The sequence below is a fragment of the Ctenopharyngodon idella genome, chromosome 2 (genome assembly GCF_019924925.1).
Source record: "Ctenopharyngodon idella isolate HZGC_01 chromosome 2, HZGC01, whole genome shotgun sequence".
NCBI lineage: Eukaryota > Metazoa > Chordata > Actinopteri > Cypriniformes > Xenocyprididae > Ctenopharyngodon > Ctenopharyngodon idella.
Genome location: NC_067221.1, coordinates 34,043,019 through 34,067,634, shown reverse-complemented (window position 1 = coordinate 34,067,634; position 24,616 = coordinate 34,043,019). Strand labels below are relative to the sequence as shown.

General features: G+C 38.4%; 1 protein-coding gene across 5 annotated transcripts in view; it reads right to left on the bottom strand.

The window, feature by feature from the left end:
• The window catches only part of LOC127495450 (integrin beta-1), a 49,768-nt gene that overhangs the window by 23,498 nt on the left and 1,654 nt on the right, over positions 1-24,616 (bottom strand). The window contains exons 2-15 of one of the 5 annotated variants that reach the window (XM_051862348.1): positions 19,506-19,563; positions 18,693-18,778; positions 15,211-15,424; positions 14,867-15,037; positions 14,539-14,747; positions 13,589-13,744; positions 13,399-13,494; positions 13,184-13,273; positions 12,823-12,963; positions 9,438-9,640; positions 9,107-9,345; positions 8,690-8,912; positions 8,366-8,598; positions 7,627-8,275 (exon numbers count right to left, since the gene is read on the bottom strand). The exons of 1 other annotated variant lie outside the window; for it this stretch is intronic. In XM_051862348.1, the coding sequence (XP_051718308.1) occupies positions 8,253-8,275; positions 8,366-8,598; positions 8,690-8,912; positions 9,107-9,345; positions 9,438-9,640; positions 12,823-12,963; positions 13,184-13,273; positions 13,399-13,494; positions 13,589-13,744; positions 14,539-14,747; positions 14,867-15,037; positions 15,211-15,424; positions 18,693-18,778; positions 19,506-19,563 (2,142 nt within the window). In that variant the 3' untranslated portion in view covers positions 7,627-8,252. Of the gene's footprint in view, positions 1-1,212; positions 1,535-7,626; positions 8,276-8,365; positions 8,599-8,689; positions 8,913-9,106; positions 9,346-9,437; positions 9,641-12,822; positions 12,964-13,183; positions 13,274-13,398; positions 13,495-13,588; positions 13,745-14,538; positions 14,748-14,866; positions 15,038-15,210; positions 15,425-18,692; positions 18,779-19,505; positions 19,564-24,616 lie in introns of those variants that run through there. 3 more of the 5 variants (XM_051862339.1, XM_051862313.1, XM_051862329.1) reach the window with 3 other exon arrangements.

Below are 24,616 nucleotides of genomic sequence, written 5' to 3'. Positions count from 1 at the left end.
TACATGTAGAGTACATGACAACATTACTCTTTATAACAGATTGCTCTTAATTGTAGGCTAAAATAGAAATATGCAAATGCAAGCCGACATAGTTGCCTTAAACTTATATTGATAAAATGACATGAATACAGTATCATGAAACATTTTTCAGTTACCAAGGCCATGCAGGAATGTGCTATTTCCAGTTAGCCACGATTAATTAAAGAGCAAAATAACTCAATTGGTCACGTGGTGTTGCCCCATTGCGGCGACCCGCTCAGTAGCCTACAATAAAGCAGCTTTTATTACTGGAATCTTGATTCAATGTAAGTGTACTTCATTTTAAAATATATCTTAAAAGCACTCATTTCTTTTATATGGAAACCTTTTAGTCAGAAAAAAAAAATACTGTGAGTGCACCTTTAAGACATCCGTCAAAAAATACAACAACATTCTTCCACACGATCACGTGACCTGAATATGTAGGATGTGAGAGTTAATGCAGATCCGCTGCGGGATCTTTCCTGGTAAAATTTGCCAAATAGCATTCCACAGATCTGTCCATGTCTATATTGCCATGATTCAGTTTCTCCTAAAACATCACAATGGACGAGCATGGTGCTTTTCATCACACAACCGCAGTCATATTTTGTGCTGTAAGAATGCCAAACTTCTCCCAGCTGATGCGCTATGAAACAATTATTCTTTGATGTGTTCGCATCCGCCAGATCATAGGTGGTCTAATGTGTTCAGCATGTCCTCTAAACAGGATCATGACTCACGGCTACATCATTTCGACTTCCAGGGAGGCATATTTACACAAGCAACTACCAAATAAAGCATTGTTCATGGGGCAGTTAACCCCCACAGCCCCCCTCGGACCCGCCGGGATTCTCTCAGGCTTGTAGACGACTTACAACAGATGTTGGGGACACATAAGACGCAACAAATAGATCCAAGATAACAGACGTCTGAAAAAGATAGCCTGAAGGGACACTTTTTTCATATGATCTGTGAAACACGTTTGAGGCAGATCCATGTCTGTCCTTTGAAGTGAAACGGATGGGACATGATCCCCACCCAAAGTTCGTAACCAAAGATCATTTTTCAGATCAAACCCTAAAGCTCACAATCACTGGCTTGCCTAAAGGCAATTAGAAATACCCCATTCGACAAACGGTCCTGACTCCTGAACCAAAGTTCTTTAAAAAGTGATATTTTGATGATCCTTACCTTAACACGTGTTCCCCGGCGATTGTTCAGACTCTTTCAAAACCACATTTGTTAGGGAAATAAACCTCCGACAGCGTTTGGTCCAACAGTCCAGTTTCTTGTCCGTGGAGCCTTTGTTTCCGTGGGACACTCTGAATCAACAGCTGGTTGCAAAGTACCAAAACACGCAATTCCTTTGCCTACAACAAACAAACCATGGATATTGAGGCAAATAAATGGCTAAATGTGGGCAGAGAGTCCAGCTCGCCCTTCCACGTCTCGACGTGCCCTCGGTCCGGATGGGGTAATGTGTGGTCGGTGCGGTGGTGGACTGTAAGATGGGTTGGGTTTGCAGTGGCAGCCTCTCCCTTCCTCCGCCCACAGGAAATAATGCTACGCCTCTCCACCCCATCCACACTGCGACCTAGCTGTGGAGAAGATTCTGATTCAATTGATTCATCTCAGTGATTCGAGTCTGTTGAATCATTTCACACGCACAAAAAAAATATTCAGAGAGTTTCTGCAGGACGCAGCTCCGAGTTAATCGAAACAAATCTAGATAGAGCATTTATAAACGGTTTCCCCACAAATGACAACAAACCTATCTATATTCCATTTTGGAAGCTGTGTATAGGCTATCTATAAGCAATAGTTATTATTACGCAAGTAGGCAGCGAGTTGCGTTGTTTTATCTCATTAGAATGAGAATAATGTTTCCCACAAATGATGCAGTAAACAATAATGACTGCAATATTTTTCGTCTATGTGCATTGTAGCATTCTAGCCTATCTAATTCACAGATAACACGAATGAAACTCCATGAGTCATAACCCGGTTAACACGGGGTCACAGGCTCATTTTGTCTGTTTAGTTACAGACTTTTCCCACCTCAAGCAGCAAAAAGACGTATTTTTTACCGGATGCAATGCGAAACACCTATATGATCTCGCATTTAATACTGTTGGAATCTGATAAGAGACTCCAAATGTACCTAAACGATACATTAAACTCATATAAAATGAAATATGTGTTACTGTGAAAGGAAACAAGAAACACCGAAAGTTCTCTGCCTTAATACAAAACATCAGGTTTAGTTTTTCTCAGATCTGATTTTGGTCATATATAAAATTTTTTGATTGTAGATAGAGCTAGTCGACTATAGGCTCAAAGTTTCAGACAGAGAGCTCCTTTGTTTACTTTTATGTAGAAATCCAGTTCTGCTCGGTTTTACTGCTGGTCCAGGATCAGAGCAGGAGAGTCTGGGCAGTTTCCCGGTGTGTCCCAAACACTGCTTGGCATTCATAAATGACTGATTAGACGTTATTGCTCACCTTATAGCCTACTACCAATACAGTGATTAAGAACTATTGAGGAAAAATGAAGTTTATGGAACTAATCATAACGGGGAAAATCAGTTGCCTAAACTCATGCCTTAAAAAAAACAACAACAAAAAACAACAACAAAAAACAACAACAAAAAACTGAAATTGTCATGATAAGGGCGACCACTGTGGGAAAATTCTATCTGCCTTTGCATGCAAACAGCACCCGAAGGTGTGAAAATATGAAACATAATGCATTTCCTGTAGGCTTTAACTTACATCTCTGTTCTTTTCTTGTATGTGGAACTTAATTTTAAATATGATTTGAAAATACCTGAATAAACACACACACACACACACACACACACACACACACACACACACACACACACACACACACACACATTTGTTTCACTATATTAGTGAGGACATTGCGTAGACTTCCATTGATTTTATATCAGGTTAATGATATTTTCTATCGCCTAACCCAACCTCTACTCCTAATCCTACCCATCACAGAAACATGTGAAACATGTGCAAAACACTAGATTTAAATAAAAACATCTTTTGGTTGATTTATAAGCCTTTTAAACTAATGAGGACCAGTAGAATGTTCTCATTAGTCAGTTCTCGTAATATTTCACAATAGCCAAACCTACACACACACACACACACACACACACACACACACACACACTCAAGTTTGTTTTGCAATCTTAGTGAGGACATTGCATAGACTTCCATTGATTTTATATCAGGTTAATGATATTTTCTATCGCCTAACCCAACCCCTACTCCTAAACCTACCCATCACAGAAAATGAAACAGTGCAAAACACTAGATTTAAATAAAAACATCTTTTGGTTGATTTATAAGCCTTTTAAACTAGTGAGGACTAGTCAATGTCCTCACTAGTGGGTTGTGTAAGTATTTCACAATTTAAGTACAGACAAAACAAGTAGGCTACACACTCACACATACACACACATTGAGTTTCCATGTTCTATGGGCATTTTCCATAGACATAATGATTTTCATACTGTAAAGTATATTTTTTATCCCCTAACCCTAACCTTACCCCTAAACATAGACTTAGACATAACTTTGTGCATTTTTACATTTTCAAAAAGTATAATTTAGCATGATTTATAAACTTTTCCTTATTGGGACCAAGAATTGTCCCCACCAGGTCAAAACTAAACCACATCTTGAACGTCTAAACCAGATGTTTTTTTTTTATCATACAGTATATACACTATATTGCCAAAAGTATTGGGACACCCCTCCAAATCATTGAATTCAGGTGTTCCAATCACTTCCATGGTCACAGGTGTATAAAATCAAGCACCAAGACATGCAGACTGCTTCTACAAACATTTGTGAAAGAATGGGTCGCTCTCAGGAGCTCAGTGAATTCAAGCGTGGTACCGTGATAGGTTGTCACCTGTGCAATAAGTCCATTCGTGAAATTTCCGCACTACTAAATATTCCACGGTCAACTGTTAGTGGTATCACTTGTCGCCACCAAGTGGGTTTCCTCTGTAAGGTATAGGAAAAAGTTTTTTTTATTTTTTTTATTTTTTTATTATTATTATTTAGCTTATTTATTTATTTTTTTATTCCTTTTTGTTTATTTAAATTAATTTAGATAGAAATTTGGTATGGTCAACTATCAAATAAAATGTAAACTTGCACCAATGAAGTTATAATGTTGTTAGTAATTGTTTGAAAATTACCACGGTAAAACAGAGTTCCAAGGTCATTTTAATTGTCAGCCAAACCGTATCCACTTTTGATACCTAAAAAATGTTTACAGCCAATTTAAGCAAAGCCCTTTACTGTAAATTAAAATTTAAATGTTTTTGTGAAGAAAAAAAAATCGCAATTTTCCAAAAGTAGCCTAGCTACTTATAAATTTCCACCCCCCTAGAAGTACTTTAGGAAAATTCTTGAGGGGCCTGTGCCCCAGTAGTGATCAAACTCTAGAAATGCCCCTGCTCTTCACCAGCTTTGCATAACAAAAGATTTTAGTGTGAGTGTGTGTGTGTGTGTGTTTTCATCTTTCACAGGGAGGTTGCAGATTTACTCTAAAAATAGCTGTGGAATGACTGGACTTCATCTGGCTTGATGTTGAGCAGCAGTTCACATTTAGGACATTCCTGAGAAAGAGGGAGAGGGGGAGAGAGAGGGGGAAATAATAAGAAGGGTTGGGAGAGGAGAGGAGAGGAGGAGAGGAGAGATGAGATGACAGTCATTCTATGGATAGACACAGGTCCGTAGCCAGCCTATTGAAAACCTTTTTGCAGTTTTTCTCCTCCTTTTGTATTTAATTATGAGGTTCAAATACTTCATTTTGGTGACCTTTTATGCACTAATTTGTGCTGGATTAGCTTGTCTGCTGGTATCTTAACGAGCACGCTTTTTGATGCACCGAATATCCCACTATGTTTTATTATTATAATTACGCTATGTTTATATGGCTATTATATTGTAGACTGAGTGGATAAAATATAGAAATCCTTTTAATTAAAAAAAAAACAAACAAAAAAAAAAACCTTAAATTCTGGACCTTTGGCAGTGAGGGGGGGTTCGTTCGAACCACCCGAACCCCCCCTGCCTACGGGCATGAGACATGATGGTGTAGGCCTACTAAGGGTTTGACTGTTTGTGGAAAGAAATATGTCAACCATATGAGTCAGTGTTTACAGATGGACAATGATGAAGGTTAACTAGAATGAGATCATATCCCAGTGCTCACTCGATGTAGCTGATCAGAGCTGATTACTAACTATTTAAGCACATAGGCCTATACATTCAGAAAGACCTTATAATTCATCACACGTGATAATATTATACCAGTATTATTATACCAGTTTTTTTTTTTTTAAATTTTGTTATTATTATCATAGTTAAATATAGTACTATATAGTAATTTTTATAATATAGAAGTCAAATAAATGACCTCATCACAGGTCCGCTGACTGAGCTGTGTTTGTGGGGTTATCTGTGGCAGCATCACTGAGGAAGTGGCACAGCGGTGACACATTCTCAGTAGTGAACTAACGCGCAAACACTCACAAAGATATAAACTCAGTGGTTCATAGGCAGAAGTGTTGAAGCAGCGGTTTGGATGTGAAACCACACCGTTTTACCTCACATTTAGTAAAACTGTGACGACAACACAACGAACGTTTAACACAATTCGTGTTCTCACTGTTCTGCCTAGCTTCCCTGGCTATTAGTGATTTAAACAACCGACTAGAAGGATTTTAAATAATTTCTAATTAAGAATATGAGTTCATTCATTAGTTCCACTGCACAAAACTTGGATGTAGGAGGGACGTTCACTTTCGGAAATGGAGATATATGCCCTCTAGTGTCAAGAACAACAGCCCAGTTGAACTTATACAGCAGCGCCATCTAATGGCAGATGAGCAGAAACAGGCATGTCTGAAAGAAGCTGTAAAACGACGGGGCTAGTTGTCACATAGAGTTGTCACAAAGGCTATTCAAGTAAGTATTTGAGACACAAATCCAATTGCACAAATGTGTATTTTCTACAGCAGTGATTATATATGTTTTAAATGTGAATGCTTTTTGTGAATTCAACTCTCCAAAGTAAAATTCCAGCATTAATTAATTATTCAATAGTTCTTAAAGTGTAAACGAGTGAACACAATTAAACCACACCATACTTAAGAGTTGTCTAATACATTTTAAAAACAGATATGCTGTCTGTGAAAGATTTAGAATAGATATTCTCAACTAACAGCAGGCTCTTATTGCAATTATTTACTCAGCTTGTCCTGCCAATGTTCAAGAGCACGGATCAGTTTGTGCCTGTCGCATCCTTCAAATATAATTAATTTCCTTAGGGAGATGCTTCTACATTAGCGCTCTTAGATGCTTCATTTGCTTTGTCGTTGCTTCCATTCCCAGATGTTCCCAGAGTGAGCGTCTCCTGATCAGGAGGGGTCCAACACAAGTTTACAGACATGTATATGGGCAGCTGAAAGAAATTAAGGTTTCCACATTACTATTCCATTGTCTAAAAAGGCACTGACCCAAGAAATGTCTTCAGGCCTCTTGTTTTACAATATATAGAGTGAGGATAGACAAAATAAAGTGATAAAATCTCTTTCTAGCTACTTAACATTGCGATAGACGTCATGTGTACGTCGTGTTGAGATTGCTGCGTTTATTTCATGATGTGATTTCTCCCCTACTTTCAATTCTTTTCCTTCAATGAAAGGTTAGATTTTTGCTAATTTTATGAATTAAATATTAAAAGGATAAACAAAGCAGATTTATTTTTACAGTCATGTTTGATCATATTTACCAAGGGTGCCAATAATTCTGACCACAACTTTACACGGGTCTGAGGTTGATGTTAAAGTGACTGAAAGGTAAACAGACAGAAAGAGGGAGAAAAAGCACATGCAAGGAGCCAAGAAGAGTACAGACTCAGAGTGTGACGCCCTTATTTCCATAACTTGGATTCTGGAATTTATTAATGGGACTCTTATATATTGGGTTCTCTTGCAAGATATGACAAGAAGAAAAGGTTTGGAGAGAGAAAAGCAGAAAAAAAAAAACATGATAGAATGAGAAAAACAGAACTGAAGAAAGAAAAAAAGCAGAAGAGCTGGCAGTTTTGATTGGTTCAGTGCAAATGGCATATGAATACATTTATAAAGCCTCTAATTTGTTCATACTTTTTTTTTTAGCAAGTAAAGATCATTCTAAAAATGTCCACCTTCAGGGTGTGGTACAGAAGTCTTTTTGCTGTGAAATCTTGAATTATTTTTATAAAGTAAACATAAGAATAACTTTTATTATATTATTATTAATATTTCAAGATGAACATTTACTGGACTGAAGCAACTTAGATTTACTTGATTATCCATAAATCACTTTTTATGGAAAAAAATCATGTAAAAATGTATATCTCAAATATGATACATCAGGCTTTGGAGGAACAAATGTGCATCTCTCTGTATTTTGCTACCCACAATTAAAACTACAGAGCTTTCATCATAAAACTAAGCATTTAAATATCATCAAAATACTTAAACGTAAGACACATTATTGAGAGATACAGAGTGACAATGGATATTTATATGCATTTTATGTAAGTAATCTGTTACATTGTTATAAAGATCTCAATGATTTACATTACAAGCTATCAGAACTTCATCATAATTTTTAGCCATATGAATAACATCTGCACCAAACTACATATTATTACATATTACTACATTATATAAATGTGAGCTCCATATTCTCTCTCTATAATATATATGCAATACATATGCAACGTTTTGCAGATTTTCTTTTATATTTTGTCAAAAGGTTCAATAAACTGCTTCATTTCAATTTTTTTTTAAATTTTTTTTTTTCATATGTCAGGCTTTACAGGGTTAATATACAGGACCCCCTTGATAATTCTACCTCTAAATGTTAGACAAATGACTCCACAAGTGCTAACATTGACCATTTTTCATAATGCAGTAATTCTCTCTGATGCACTACGCTTTAAATAGATCTATATGCATTTTCACAAGCCTCAGAGCCAAAGAAAAATGTCCTTAAAGTCCCCGTGAATTGAAAGTTGCAAACGACTTTTCTCCAGTGTTGTGACGTATTTCCAAGTGAAATGGAATATTGAGTAGAGGGCAGGGTTTTACTTTAGCGCTCCTCTCCATCTCTCGCTCATAGCAACGGTTGGAGGGGAGTGGTTTAAGCAGGGCCAGAGGGACACTCTGTGAACACAGACACAAAGCATTATGGGACACAAGATAAATACATTTTTTAATCAAGATCTACTGGTACTTATTTCATCCCGTACTTACCAAGATCCTCCGCCACATGGACCTCAATGGTGCCGTCTTCCTTGGTAGCGTAGGTGAAGTAGAACCAACAGTCGTTAGCATCCCGCTCTTTGCAGTGATTGATGTAGGGCTGGTCATTGGGCTGAGGAAGATCCACCTTCTTCTTCACTACTTTAAGATTTAAGCCACCGCACTCATTCTCACATGTGTCTTTCTTGTCACCAGTACCAAATGCTCGGCACTGGACGCAATCCCTGTGAGGAAAAACACGGGCGAATATATTTAGTGCTGCTAGATGAGCATAACAAGCCAGTTGTTCAAGCAAGTGTTCTGTTAAAAACTCACTTGTGCTTAGTACAAACTCCAGGGCACGTTGGGCAGATTTCACAGGTTATACCCTGAAACTTTGGGTCGGAACATTTACACACGCCACACTCGCAGGTGCCCCGACCGTTACAGATCTGTTTGTTACTGGCCAGACAGGTGGTGGTGTCTAAAGAGCAGTCGCACGCACTGCCGGCGTAGTTAGCATCACAGATACACTTTCTGCATTCACAACGACCGTGACCTGAAAGATGGAGAAACACTTTTAGTTTGTAACTTCTCATCTGTTTAATCATTTACTGTTACCCAACATATGTCAGCCTACTTTATTTCAGTTAATGTTAATTTATTTCAAGTAACTAAAATGTTGTTATGGTTTTAGTTTATTTTGTGTGTATGTGTGTATCCCTGGACAGATGCACAAAAATGTAGTCGTACCTCCACAGAGCTTGTTGTTGGAGCGGTCGCAGTTGAAGTTGTCACACTCGCAGAACTTTCCGCTGTATCTCTCCTCTGGGTTGTCTCTTTTTTTGCACTCACAAGTTCCACAAACACAATCTCCATTGTTGCTGCAGATGTCTGTGCCGTTATTCATGCGGCAGTTTGCGTCTAGATCTTCTGTTCTCACCTCGTCTTTGCTACATTCACAAGTCGTGCCGATACGTCCCTCATTGCACCTGAATATAAGCAGAGGTAGATCGATATCAGGGCTGCCAGTTGAGGGTGTAGATTGTATGGATGATACCATCAGTGTCAGTATATAACTCACCTGCATGCTCCACACTCCAGGGTACCGCTGCCGAAGTGACACGCTGGGCTGTTTGGGATTCCGTCTTTATGACACTCACATTCACAGACGAAGTTGAGGACGATCTCCACCTCCTCAGTGAAGCCCAGTGGCTTGATCTTTATCGTCTCTGACTTGCCATTAGATGGACAACCCTTAGCCATGATCGCTACCTCAAACGTCACCTATGACACAAGGATAAAGAGCCACCAGTGAGCAAAATACACATTTTTGCTTTATTCTTATTAGCAGTTTTTGTAGTTTTTAATTATGTTGCTGCACAATTTAATTCCTTTAAGATAAAGAGCAGATAAAAATGTTCTCTAAAAACCTGTTTACACTAAGGACCATAACTATAAAAACAACTATAACTATACATTTTTAATAATCATTCTAATTCTATAAGAATACGGCAGTCCACACCACAACTATAACGATAACGACACAGAGAAACAATATAGTTTGAATCACTTTTAGAACTATTTTTCTGCTGATTAATGAACATTGACAGCCAATCAGAATCTACCTGACTTTAAAGAGGCCATATTATGCCCTTTTGCAGTCTTGATTTTGTTTTTGGGGTCTACTAGAATAGGTTTTCATGCTTGAATGTTCAAAATAAACATTATCTTTATTTATTTTTTGCAGCACCTCTCTTCCAGTCTGTCAGCAATGCTTTGTTTAGTTTCTGTCTTTATGAAGCCCCTCCTTCCGAAAAGAGCAATATGTTCTGATTGGTCAGCTCGACAAGTGTGCTGTGATTGGTCAACCACTTTGAGTGTGTTTCGGAAATGTCATGCCTCTTACCATAACTGCAAGTTTAAAGGGATAGTTCACCCAAAAATGAAAATTTGATGTTTATCTGCTTACCCCCAGGGCATCCAAGATGTAGGTGACTTTGTTTCTTCAGTAGAACACAAACGATGATTTTTAACTCCAACCGTTGTGGTCTGTCAGTCGTATAATGCATGTCAGTGGGAACACCATTTATATTGGTGAATTACAGAATTTATATCATTTTTTGCCTCTAATACACCACTATGTCCAACTGCCTTGAGCGCACGCACGGATTAGTCCACTTTCAAATAAAATTTTCCTGATAATTTACTCACCCCCATGTCATCCAAGATGTTCATGTCTTTCTTTCTTCAGTCAAAAAGAAATTAAGGTTTTTGATGAAAACATTCCAGGATTATTCTCCTTATAGTGGACTTCAGTGGTCTCTCCAAACGGTTGAAGGTCAAAATTACAGTTTCAGTGCAGCTTCAAAGGGCTTTAAATGATACCAGACGAGGAATAAGGGTCTTATCTAGCGAAACGATCAGCCATTTTCTATTCAACTTACAGAACGAACGCAGCGCCAGTTCTGTTTTTTTCCGTAAGTAGAATAGGGAAGGGTAGGACATACAGCGTAAGCTTTTTGAAGAATACGGAAAGCGGAAGCACGTGTAAGGCGATCATTTGTGTTTATAAAGCATATACATTTGTATTTTTTTAGAAAAAGACCGATCGTTTCGCTAGATAAGACCCTTATTTCTCGTCTGGTATCGTTTAAATCCCTTTGAAGCTGCACTGAAACTGTAATTTTGACCTTCAACCGTTTGGTGAGGCCATTGAAGTCCACTATAAGGAGAATAATCCTGGAATGTTTTCATCAAAAACCTTACTTTCTTTTCGACTGAAGAAAGAAAGACATGAACATCTTACGCGTACACACCTCACGCACCGGATGCCGTGCGCAAGGCAGTTGGACATAGTGGTGTATTAGAGGTAAAAAAATTATATAAATACTGTTCGGTTTCTCGCACAAACCGATCGTTTCGTGTCTTAGGACATCAATGTGTCGTCACGAGCCATAGGGGTTTAATTTGGATTTGTCTGTGCATGTTTTTTTGACTCTTATAGATTGTGTTCCCATTGACAAGCATTATACGACTGACAGACGGCAACGGTTGGAGTTAAAAATCATCATTTGTGTTCTACTGAAGAAACAAAGTCACCTACATCTTGGATGCCCTGGGGGTAAGCAGATAAACATCAAACTATCCCTTTAATAAAAACTCAACCAGGCCTTGCCCTTTTTTTTTTTTTTTTTTTTTTTTTGCGTGTGCCTTGGGCGGAAATTACTTAAAGGGTTAGTTCACCCAAAAATGAAAATGATGTCATTAATTACTCACCCTCATGTCATTCCACACCCGTAAGAACTAAGATATTTTTGATAAAATCCGATGGCTCAGTGAGGCCTCCATTGACACAGCAAGTTACTTTACACTTTCAAATGCCCAGAAAGGTACTAAAGACGTATTTAAAACAGTTCATGTGAGTACAGTGGTTCAACCTTAATGTTATGAAGCAACGAGGATACTTTTTGTGTGCCAAAAAAACGACAACAAAATAACGATTTTATTCAACAATTTCTAGTGATGGGCGATTTCGAAAACACTGGTTCATGAAGCTTCGAAGCTTTACAAATCTTTTGTTTAAAATCAGTGGTTTGGAGCATGTATCAAACTGCCAAAGTCACATGATTTTACTAAACGAGGCTTTGTTACGTCATAAGTGTTTCAAAACGTTTCAAAATTTCAATGGTTCACCACAAAGCCTCGTTTACTGAAATCATGCGACTTTGGCAGTTTGATGCATACTCTGAACCACTGATTCGAAACAAAAGATTCGTAAAGCTTCGAAGCTTTATGAACCAGTGTTTCAAAATCACCCTTTGCTAGAAATTGTTGAATAAAGTCGTTATTTGTTTGTTTTTTTTGGTGCACAAAAAGTATTTTTGGCTTTAATTAGTGTTCCGAAGATGAATGAAGGTCTTACAGGTGTGGAGCGACATGAGGGTGAGTAATTAATGACAGAGTTTTCATTTTTGGGGGAAACCTTTAAATAAGGGATATTGTAAAGTGTACATTCCTGGAAGAAAACTCAAGACTACAACCGAGGCATTTCAGGGAGTTCAGAAAAAGTGCTAACTGATATAGGGAATAACTCCCTTTGTAGTAAAGTCTGTGCTTTGTAACTTTGCAAACCTTTTTCATGCTCAAACAGCAGCATGACATTAAAAAAAGTTTAAAATGTAAAACAGCATAATAGGACCGCTTTAAAGAGCTCAAGCATTTTAAGCAGCAGAAGGCATAACTGCAGCGCACACTTATAATAAACAGAACGTTCGGTGCAGTTATAACTGCAGTTTTTTTCTTTCTTTTTTTTTATCGTTGTTAGTGTAAACTGCCCTTAAAGCTTGTCTAGCACCAGTAACTGGTAACAGTTATAGTTTCCATTTAGGAAATTGTACCCAATGGAAAGCACTGAATGCTTGATTAAACAAAGATGCAACTTTTCAGCTGAAGAAAATTATTCTCACCTCATCCCCAATGGAGATGTTGGAGCACTTTCTCCCATTTTCTCCTTTTTCACTCACTCCATTCTTGCAGTGGGAGACATAGGAGATGGACACACCTTCAGGCAGCCTGCTGTTCTCCAGAATGACCTCAGAGGACAGAGACTGAGAAAGACATGTAATATAATATCATTTTAATATAGTACAATTTTTACACATGCTGGATAGACTTTCAAGCAATGTTTTTTCAAGTCAACATGCTTTGTAATTTTTCCCTCCACATATTTATTGTTTCAATAATTTAGCAAAAAAAAAAAAAAAAGTTAATTAGCTAAAAAGAATGGACTAAATTGAATTTTAGCCTCAGTTCCTGTGATCTACTCACATTATATGCATCAATAATGAGGTCTATCACATTGTTGGAGTCGGAGGTTAGTGTGCCCACAGCTGACTTTGGAATGAGGTTTTTCAGCTCCTGTAAATGAAAAAAACAACAACAAAAAAACAGTTTATCCAGTTTTTTTTTTCTATGTAGTATTTTATTTCCATGAGTGTTACAGGATCAGACTTATTGACATAGACAAAAAAGGCTTTTTTTACCTGGTAAACAGGCTGGAACTTTTCAGTTACTGCAAAAATGGTCTGAATGTTGTTTTCGCTTAATTTTTGAACGAGATGTGCAATGGATGGATAGTCCTAAAAGGGACAGATTAAAATATGAGACGTCTTAACATATACTCAGTGAGGATAATACAGAACGGTAGTGGATCATGGTGTAACACACACTTACATAGAAATGGCTCCTGGTGTACATGTTATCCTGCAGATGGCACTTCCCGTCATTAGGAAGCACGATGCCGCCTAGTTTTCCGTCTCCAGCGACGTTGAATCCAGCGTCCGTAGAAAACACAAGCAGACGGGTAGCATTCCTCCAGCCAATCTGATTCTGATACACAATCAAGAGGAAGCATAAACTTAAGTCCCAAAAAGTCAGTAGAGGCTACTTCACTTTATTTGGTGATATGGACACACCTATCCAGTAGACAGTGGACTCTTGGTTACAGTACAATAAAACAATAAATACAAATTACATTAAAGACATTTTTAATGTCTAAAAAGATTTCTCTTTCAAATAAATGCAGTTTCTATACTATTCTATATCAACATTCTATTCATCAAATAATCCTGGGAAAAAAATATATATATGTGAAGTGCCTATAGAAAATCATCATACCCCATTGAAATAGTTATTTTATTTGTTATTTGTTGTACAGCCTGAAATCAAAACCCATTCCAAAAAAAAAAAAAAAAAAAAAACTTTTCCAGCTTTATTCACAAATTTTGCCTTACAACATCAAAGTAATGAAAGAAAAAGCAACCATTCTGAAAAACATGCCCAGGAGGATTAAGGCAGTGCTAAATAACAATGGTGCTCACACCAAATATTGACACTTTGGACACAGTTTTGACATGTTCACTTACGGTGTACTCACTTTTGTTGCCAGCTATTTTGACAATAATGGCTGTATGTTAAGTTATTTTCAGAGGACAGTAAATCTGTGCTGCTATACAAGCAGCACATTGGCTACTCTAAAATATATCCAAGTTTCATTTCTATAGTATTGTCCCTTGACAATATATACTAAAATGGTTGCTGAAATGTGAGGGGTATACTCACTTTTGTGAGATACTGTATATATATATATATTTTTTTTTTTAATAAAATAAAAAATGACAAACCGCGCAGACAGCCACTTGCATGATGGCATCGAAACCTCCCTCTGGTGAGTCCAGGTTTCCTGAGATCTGCTGCCTGCTAACAAGGTTATTAAACTGAGATCCATCCTCAGTCAGACTCAGCACATTTTTATAGCTGAACGGGCTGGTGCAGTTCTGGTCTGATGTACAGGGGTATGGCATGACAGTTTTCCCTACAAAGGAGCCGAAACCTAGAAGCATTAACAAACATTAAAAGGGAAAGTGTTATGAAATGAGCAGCATAAATAACATTGCACTTCAATAATACAATTAAAGACAAATCCAGCATGGATTCTCTAAGGGTCCTTACCAATCCTGAAGTCAGATGTGATTGTTTGCATTATTTTCATCAGTTGGGTTCCCAGGTTTTTGACATTCTCTAAATCGTCTTTCATAGAGTAGCTGAGATCCATCAGGTAGTAGAGATCTATGGGATAATCCTCAGCCCTCTTGAATTTCAGAGGAAACGTCTGAGCTTCACCTGAGTTGGAATGACAGAAGATAATGGGATTAGACTGAAGCTTTACAGGGGAGTGAATGGATCATTTCTAGAAGGAGGCCATCACTTCACATGACATCCAACTTTATTAGGTGATGACCTAAATCGTTTAATCATTTTAGTGTTCCAGGAGTTGAGGTGGGAGTAACCAGTACCTGATCGGAGGTCTAGGGTGAGTTTCTGTGGCTGAATCTGGGTGATCTGGTCTGGTTTCAGTTTTACTCCATCCTTTGTGCGCTTTGTTACAGGTTGGTTCTTGTTGACCCTAACTCTTCCCCGAGGATTTTCTATGCTGGGATTAGAACAGCCCTTCTTAATCAGAGCATCAAGCTCATCACAGCGTGTGGATTTCTGCTGTTTCAGAAAGTTCTGCAGAAAGAGGTGAGGGAATAAAAGGAAAGAGAAGAAAATAAAGAGAGAGATTATGAACAATCAAACAAAAATAGTACCAGGTGGTTCCAGCACCAGTAGTACTTAAAATATAAAGCGATTTTGAGTGGACTTGAATATCCATGCTTGGTAATGTGTTCAAGTGTCCCTATTATATCTTCTTGGAAATTGCCTTTCATGTAGTGTGTAATAGCAAACAGTCTGCAAAGTTTCAAAGATCAAAGTGTAAGATAAATGAAGTCTCCCAAAAGAAAGAACCGATTCTGAACTGCCTGAAACGAGTAATTCCAGTCTCACTTCCTGCTCAAAACGACGCAGGTTTATAATACATTTGCATAATGCCAGTCTATGGTCTTCATTGGCTGCCCACGAACAACTACTTTGATCCGCCCTCAAACACTGTAGTTGTAGCTGAGGCCTAGAAGGGTTTGGTTTGTGCTGTCGTAGACACTGTTTTCTGTGCTGCGAAAGCAAATCCACTTTGCATGCACTTGCAAAGGATGAGGACTCGTGCTCAGATTGTTACGGTAAAACCGACATTACTGTTTGTATCACAATGTGTCAAGTGCTGAGGAAGCCTCCAGAGCTGAAATTCAGATATGTTAATGGACATTTCGTTTCCAGACTGAGCCATCTGACCAATCAGAGCAGAGATCAGGCTCTCAGAAAGGAGGGGTTTAGAGAGACCGGATCCTTTATCGAACAGTTTCAGACATTGTGACAAAAGAGGTGATGTGAAATGAATATTATAAGGCCCTGTTTACACCTGATATTAAGATGCATTTTGGTCAATCGTTGTCCACAAGTGGACAATGCTAAATGCAGGTGTAAATGGGGTCTAAAACTTTTTGAGCTACCAGAGGTAGAAATTAAAAATAAATGAAAATATTTTAAAAAATAAATGTAAATATAATTAATGTAATTAAAATAACCTTATAATTACAACAATTACATCTTAAAAATATATTAATTACTTATATTATACTTTTCCCTATAAATCAGATGCAGAATTCAATTACAATTTGCAATCCCTTTCATGGGATTGTAAACAGTTGCTCTTGACTATCTGATTTGCATTGTGTAAACCTAAATGACACTTATGACAAGCATAAATAAATTTATATTTATTTTGAATAAATTAAACTGGAACACCTTTTCTTTGTGATTAAAACATGCTGTGGCTATATTAAGGTGAACTGTGGCAGGAACAGACATGATCACATAGGACACTGACTCATGAACACTAATGGTGCGTTCACAACAGACGTGAATGCACGAGTGATTTACATGTTAAGTCAATGCAAAGACGCGAATAGACATCCTGCGGCGCGAATAGAGCGTTTCGGGCGTTTGACGTGCATAACGTGTGATTCGCGCGAGTTGAAAAATCTGAACTTTGGCGAAAATTCGCGCAGCGTTAACCAATCAGGAGCTTGCTCTAGTAGTGACGTGATTATGACGTAGCGAGAGGCGGCAGAAATCCGAAACAACAATGGAGGACAAAATCATCTTCGCTGTATGTGCATACCCGCTGTACGATACATCTTCATACTTTTATAGAAACAGGAATAAAAAGGATCTTGCTTGGAAGAAAGTGAGTGAGGAGGTCGGACAATCTGGTAAGTTGTAAAAAACGCTCTTTACTCAATTTGAGCTATATATATATATATATATATATATATATATATATACATATTGAGACTACAAGCTAACTAAACCCGGCTAATTGAGCTTATTTGCCGTATTTTACAGCTACTTTCCCGCTGACGAGTTGAAGTGTTTATTCAGAGGAAGTGTGCGGAAACGAGACTCGAGCCGCCTGGCAAAAGCCCCTCTCGTGACGCGAATTCGCGTCTGTTGTGAAGTGAATTTCACGCGCAAATGAAGCGAGTAACCTCAAAATGTTCAAGCGTCCAATTACGTGCGAATAGCGCGATTTATTCGTGCAAGTCACGTCTGGTGTGAACGCCCCATAAGGGGTAATACACTACATTGTCAAAAGTATTGGGACACCCCTCCAAATCATTGAATTCAGGTGTTCCAATCACTTCCATGGCCACAGGTGTATAAAATCAAGCACCTAGGCATGCAGACTGCTTCTAGAAACATCTGTGAAAGAATGGGATCGCTCTCAGGAGCTCAGTGAATTCAAGCGTGGTACTGTGATAGGTTACCACCAGTGCAATAAGTACATTCGTGAAATTTCCGCACTACTAAATATTCCACGGTCAACTGTTAGTGGTATCATAACAAAGTGGAAGCAATTGGGAACAACAGCAACTCAGCCACGAAGTGGTAGGCCATGTTAAATCACAGAGCGGGGTCAGCGCATGCTGAGGTGCACAGTACGCAGAAGTCGCCAACTTTCTGCAGAGTCAATAGCGACAGACCGCCAAACTTCATGTGGCCTTCAGATCAGCTCAAGAACAGTGCGTAGAGAGCTTCATGGAATGGGTTTCCATGGCCGAGCACCAAGTGCAATGCAAAGCGTCGGATGCAGTGGTATAAAGCACGCCGCCACTGGACATGAGGACGACATGAGGGGATGGCCCCTTACTGTTCCAACATGACTGTGCACAAAGCAAGGTCCATAAAGACATGGATGAGTGAGTTTGATGTGGAGGAACTTGACTGGCCTGCACAGAGTCCTGACCTCAACCGATAGAACACCTTTGGGATGAATTAGAGCGGAGACTGCGAGCCAGGCCTTCTTCTCCAACATCACTGCCTGACCTCACAAATACGCTTCTAAGAATGGTCACAAATTCCCATAAACATACTCCTAAACCTTGTGGAAAGCCTTCCCAGAAGAGTTGAAGCTGTTATAGCTGCAAAGGGTGGGCCAACTCCATATTAAACCCTACAGATTAAGAATGGGATGTCATTAAAATTCATGTGCACGTAAAGGCAGGCATCCCAAAACTTTTGGCAATATAGTGTATGTGCTCAAGATCCACTGAAATGACTCAAGAAACTCTGGGTAATAATCAACCACAGGCAAAGAAAGGTGGGACAGGAGGGACTCGAGACATTTCAGAACACTGGATCCTTTGGATACTTCGCTCTCCCAAATACAAGTTTAGGTTTTCAACACAGAATTGTTTGCAGAATCACATGATGTCCTCTACAGACTTGGATAAACAAATAATCTGACCACAGGAAATGGTTTCCCCCATAACATTTTCCCTAAATGCACATCACTGCAAAAGCAGCCATTTCCTTCTGTAATGGTTTTGTCTGAACTCACCTCGTCTGTACACCAGCCGCACTTTTCTCCGGCCTGAATGCATTCGCTACAGGACTGGGCCGAGGCCTTGGTGCATTCGTTAACATCTGCACACACAGAGCACAAACATCCATCATCATTATTCTCAATTCCTTCCCAACACTAACACAGGGAATCCAAAGCAAAGAGCATTTAATAACTAACATTGTGGGCAAACATACGATACCATATGATTCTCTCTCATGAGACTGTCATTCTAAAATAGACACAGAGATGTTCTGGAGTGGCCATATGACCTCCCCAAAGCATGTGAACTGTATTAATGATGGCATCCTTACTGCCTTCTTTAATGCAAACCATGAGGCCAGTTCTCCCAGAATAAACCATGAGGAACTGTAGCAGATCAATAGATAAATATTATATATCCCACCTTCCTATCATTCTGAATTAATGCTGTACAGTTTTCTTTTGGTTCTTTTCTTGAATTCCACAGTGCAGCCATATTTGAGATATTCCTTTAATGAAAATCATTGCAAATGTCTAACAGATGATCTGGACAGTATTGCAAGGATTTTATCAGGCTCTGGTATGGTGTGTGTTCTCAGTGAATGGAGCTTCCAAAAATCTGTGAGATTTGGTATTACCATTAACTTTCTGGACCCCAAAAGGTGCAATGATGTTGCTGCCCATGTAGATACCCTTGGATTTCATCAAAAATATCTTAATTTGTGTCCCGAAGATGAACGAAGGTCTTACGGGTTTGGGACGACATGAGGGTGAGTACTTAATGACAGAAATTTAATTTTTGGGTAAACTAACCCTTAAAGTTCTTACCTATTTGTGCCCTGCTGAGTCCAAGCAGAACTGATATCAGGAGCAGCCTTATGTCCATCTGAAAACAGCACAAGAACAAGAGTCAAAATCACCCAGGAAAACATATTGATTTGCATTGTATTTCTTTGAAAACACTATATATTTCTTTGAAAAAATAATTACATATATATATGTAATTATATATATATATATACAGGTGCTGGTCAATTAGAATATCATCAAAAAGTTGATTTATTTCACTAATTCTATTCAAAAAGTGAAACTTGTATATTATATTCATTCATTACACACAGACTGATATATTTCAAATGTTTATTTCTTTCAATTTTGATGACTATAACTGACAACTAAGGAAAATCCCAAATTCAGTATCTCAGAAAATTTGAATATTACTTAAGACCAATACAAAGAAAGGATTTTTAGAAATCTTGGCCAACTGAAAAGTATGAACATGAAAAGTATTAGCATGTACAGCACTCAATACTTAGTTGGGGCTCCTTTTGCCTGAATTACTGCAGCAATGTGGCGTGGCATGGAGTCGATCAGTCTGTGGCACTGCTCGGGTGTTATAAGAGCCCAGGTTGCTCTGATAGTGGCCTTCAGCTCTTCTGCATTGTTGGGTCTGGCATATCGCATCTTCCTCTTCACAATACCCCATAGATTTTCTATGGGGTTAAGGTCAGGCGAGTTTGCTGGCCAATTAAGAACAGGGATACCATGGTCCTTAAACCAGGTACTGGTAGCTTTGGCACTGTGTGCAGGTGCCAAGTCCTGTTGGAAAATGAAATCTGCATCTCCATAAAGTTGGTCAGCAGCAGGAAGCATGAAGTGCTCTAAAACTTCCTGGTATACGGCTGCGTTGACCTTGGACCTCAGAAAACACAGTGGACCAACACCAGCAGATGACATGGCACCCCAAACCATCACTGACTGTGGAAACTTTACACTGGACCTCAAGCAACGTGGATTGTGTGCCTCTCCTCTCTTCCTCCAGACTCTGGGACCCTGATTTCCAAAGGAAATGCAAAATTTACTTTCATCAGAGAACATAACTTTGGACCACTCAGCAGCAGTCCAGTCCTTTTTGTCTTTAGCCCAGGTGAGACGCTTCTGACGCTGTCTGTTGTTCAAGAGTGGCTTGACACAAGGAATGCAACAGCTGAAATGTCTTGCATACGTCTGTGCGTAGTGGTTCTTGAAGCACTGACTCCAGCTGCAGTCCACTCTTTGTGAATCTCCCCCACATTTTTGAATGGGTTTTGTTTCACAATCCTCTCCAGGGTGCGGTTATCCCTATTGCTTGTACAATTTTTTCTACCACATCTTTTCCTTCCCTTCGCCTCTCTATTAATGTGCTTGGACACAGAGCTCTGTGAACAGCCAGCCTCTTTTGCAATGACCTTTTGTGTCTTGCCCTCCTTGTTCAAGATGTCAATGGTCGTCTTTTGGACAACTGTCAAGTCAGCAGTCTTCCCCATGATTGTGTAGCCTACAGAACTAGACTGAGAGACCATTTAAAGGCCTTTGCAGGTGTTTTGAGTTAATTAGCTGATTAGAGTGTGGCACCAGGTGTCTTCAATATTTCACAATATTCTAATTTTCTGAGATACTGAATTTGGGATTTTCCTTAGTTGTCAGTTATAATCATCAAAATTAAAAGAAATAAACATTTGAAATATATCAGTCTGTGTGTAATGAATGAATATAATATACAAGTTTCACTTTTTGAATGGAATTAGTGAAATAAATCAACTTTTTGATGATATTCTAATTATATGACCAGCACCTGTATGTACTCTACGGGGCTGTTGAATGCTTGAAACTGATTGGTTGATGAATCTGAATTATTTTCAGGGAAACGCACAGCTAAAGTAGTTCTAGGCAGGTCTTGACTGCATAACAAAACCACAAAAGAAACAAAACCCACAATGACACTGACCAAGCAAATAAATATAATGAACAATAGGATAAAAACGGCAAATTATTGTCATGGTTTTTGCCACAAAATACGATTTATTATATCCTGAAAGGTCATACTCTCTTTCTCCCACTTTCTCTCTCTCACTCACTCAGATGAACACACATAGTATGGACACACACATTAATCAGTAAAATAGTTTAGCAACTTAAGAGCTACATGACATTTCTCACCAGTGAGGTAATAATGGTGCGGTTCTTTATTAACTATTTAATTAAAGTGCCCCTATTTATGGATTTTTGTGTGTGACATAGCTCTAAGTGAATGAAAACGTCCTGCAAAGTTTTAAATCTGAAAGTGCACCGTATATAAAGTTATTGTCTCTCAAAAGTAAGAGTTGACTCTGAGTCAATTGAACCAGTCGTTTGTAAAACGAATCCCAAGCTGTTTCTTTGTGACGTCACAGCGAAATATTAGCATATTGCCCGCCCACTTATTGCGCGCGCAGACGCCAGGGAAAATTCATTTTTCAACAATACCACAGCAGTACATTTTTTTTGTTGTGTTCCCGTCATTTTACTGACGACTGCTTCTCAAACCTCGGGGAGTTTAACGCAGGATTCACAAAACGCTTGGTCTTAAAATATGGATCAATGCCCAGTTTATTTCGACCATCTCAACCTGTAAGTATGATTAAAAATTTATGTTTATTTTCTAGTGATGGTTCAAAATTCGTAGTTTTGTGTGTTATGCTGTGTAACGTACACCCTAGTCTGTATGTCTCCTGCTAACCAGCTAACTCACATTTCTGTAGTTCTGCTATTCTGATGTGGGTCCAGTATTGTCTAAAAATGTGTCGATTAATGCAGCTTGTCTGTCTTATTACTTGGAGTGTAGCTGCCGTCAGAGGCAGCTCTCATATATTTCAGTTCATAATATGCACTTTACAGTTAAAAGGTCAATAAATAGTTAAAATGTTCAGAATAATCATTAGAATAAATAAGTAATATATTTTTTGTTAATACATGTTAATTGTAAAATGATAATTGTAAATGTATAATTAGCCAATTAAGTGTATTTTCTTATGTGTTGAATGTGCACTTTATTTATTCGTTTTGTATGTATTTTTCGTTTATTATTATGTGTAAAACATCACATTTAGAGGGTTAATTAAAGTTTAACGTATTTCCTTTCGTAGATCTGAGGGCATTGTTGGGGCATAAAGGGCTGCAAGACTAGAATGTACAAGACATGTTGAAGACTCGTGTCCGAATAAATGTCTGTTAAAACCAAGAACGACCTGAGCCTTTGATTCAACTTGAGGGGAGTAACATGGAGCAATGATCAAGGATGGAGTACGACTTTCGTTTACAAAGTGTAATGCTTTTTTTCCTCTGCGTTTTTATTACAGTAGTATGGAGCTCTATCTGTATTGTAAAAGGATGTTAATTAAGATGCTAGTCCGCGCTAACTAGCTGAAATATTCTCTCTGTAAACAGTATACACCCATTGTAATGCCAAACAATGATATAGCCATTTTTTAATAGTTTGTTAATAGTTATGACGAATAAGTCACAATTGTGTGTTCACAATCTGGCCTAAATGTTTATCTTCTGTTTAGAGGTTTTCAGCTTTTCAGCCATACATTGTATACAATGTCTTGCGAATTGATAGCTGTCATTCAGTTATGGCAATGGGCGCGTGGTGTAAACCAATAGAGTACCCCAGGGATGACGTGTTTTTGTAGGCCAACCCGGAAGTTAGCGGCGCACGGTTTCCCTCGATCGAAAGCCAATGCATTTTTCCATAGACTTTTGGAAAATCACAAAAAATAAGCTCTGTGTTTAACAAAGGGTTATGACACTTACACGTTTTGTCTATCAAGATAATCTTTACAAGTTAACACAACATTTATACATTTTGAAGCCTAAATAAAGTCGTCAGATATAAAAAGCTAACAGTAGGCTATAAACGGACTACAGCACACCATGGTCACGGATCAATGTCACCACCACCGAGCTTCCTCAAACTTTATTTAGAAAACAACTGTGTCTAACAACATGCTCGTTGATTATGATCTGCGCTGTGTATGAATACGTATCCACTTTTTCATGAGAAATGCTGTCCAAATGTCCTGTTTGTCATGATGACGTCTAAAGTCCCCGCCAAAGGAAGTAGTCCCTTTTAGCAATTTGTTAGCAACCACCGTTTTTAAGACACAATAAAGGTTTAAAAAATCACAAGCGGGTTATAACTGGTGTTTTATGTCATAGATCAAAACGTGAAAATATTTAGAGGCTTTGTTAACCACAGACCTTATTTCAGGCGATTTAGCAAAAACCCATTCAAAAAACCCATTGACTTTGGGGCGATGGAACCGGAAGTCCTAAAATGCTAACTCGCTTCCGGGTTTTGCCTACAAAAACACAAGGTACTCTATAACAAAGGATTGGGCCATGTGACCAATCAGAGCAGTGTAAGCTCAAGGAAAGGAGGGATTTAGAGAGACTGATTCTTTGAACTGCTTCAAACGAATCGTTTACCAATCACTGAGAACTGAGGTGAAATTAAATGTATATTCTGAGAAAACTAAAGTGTTTTTTGACCTTGCATGCATGTAAATCACATATCGAGAAGTCAAACATTACAAAGCAAGTAAAAATTTAGTTATTGTTGCCACAGTCAGCAACGAAACACACACAGAATTAAGCCAGACAAGTACACGCAGACATCCAGGGAAAGAGAGAGAGAGAGACTCTACTCCCATATTTGGTAAGACGATGGATCTGCTCTTCCCGTAAAACACCTTGCTGATGAAACAAAGAGGAGGAGGTCCTTTTGCCTCAATCTATCAAGTGTACAGATACCAAAAAGTGCTGATTTGGCCTTATTAGGCATGGCAGCAAGTACAAACAAACAACAGCGTTACTTACACTTCAGTCACAGATGAGATACTTTTCACAATCCAGCATGAGAAATACACACACAGCAGAAGCAAAACTCCAGCTGTTTTGAAGCAGAAGATATGTGACAACTAAGGTTGCAAAGGGGCGGAAAGTTTCTGGAAAGTTTCTGGAAATTTACTGGAAACTTTCCACGGGAACTTAACCTGGGGAATTTGGGAAATATTCCAATTTGGAAACTTAACAGGAATTTATGGGAATTAATTGGAAATCTTGGGAAATTTATATAA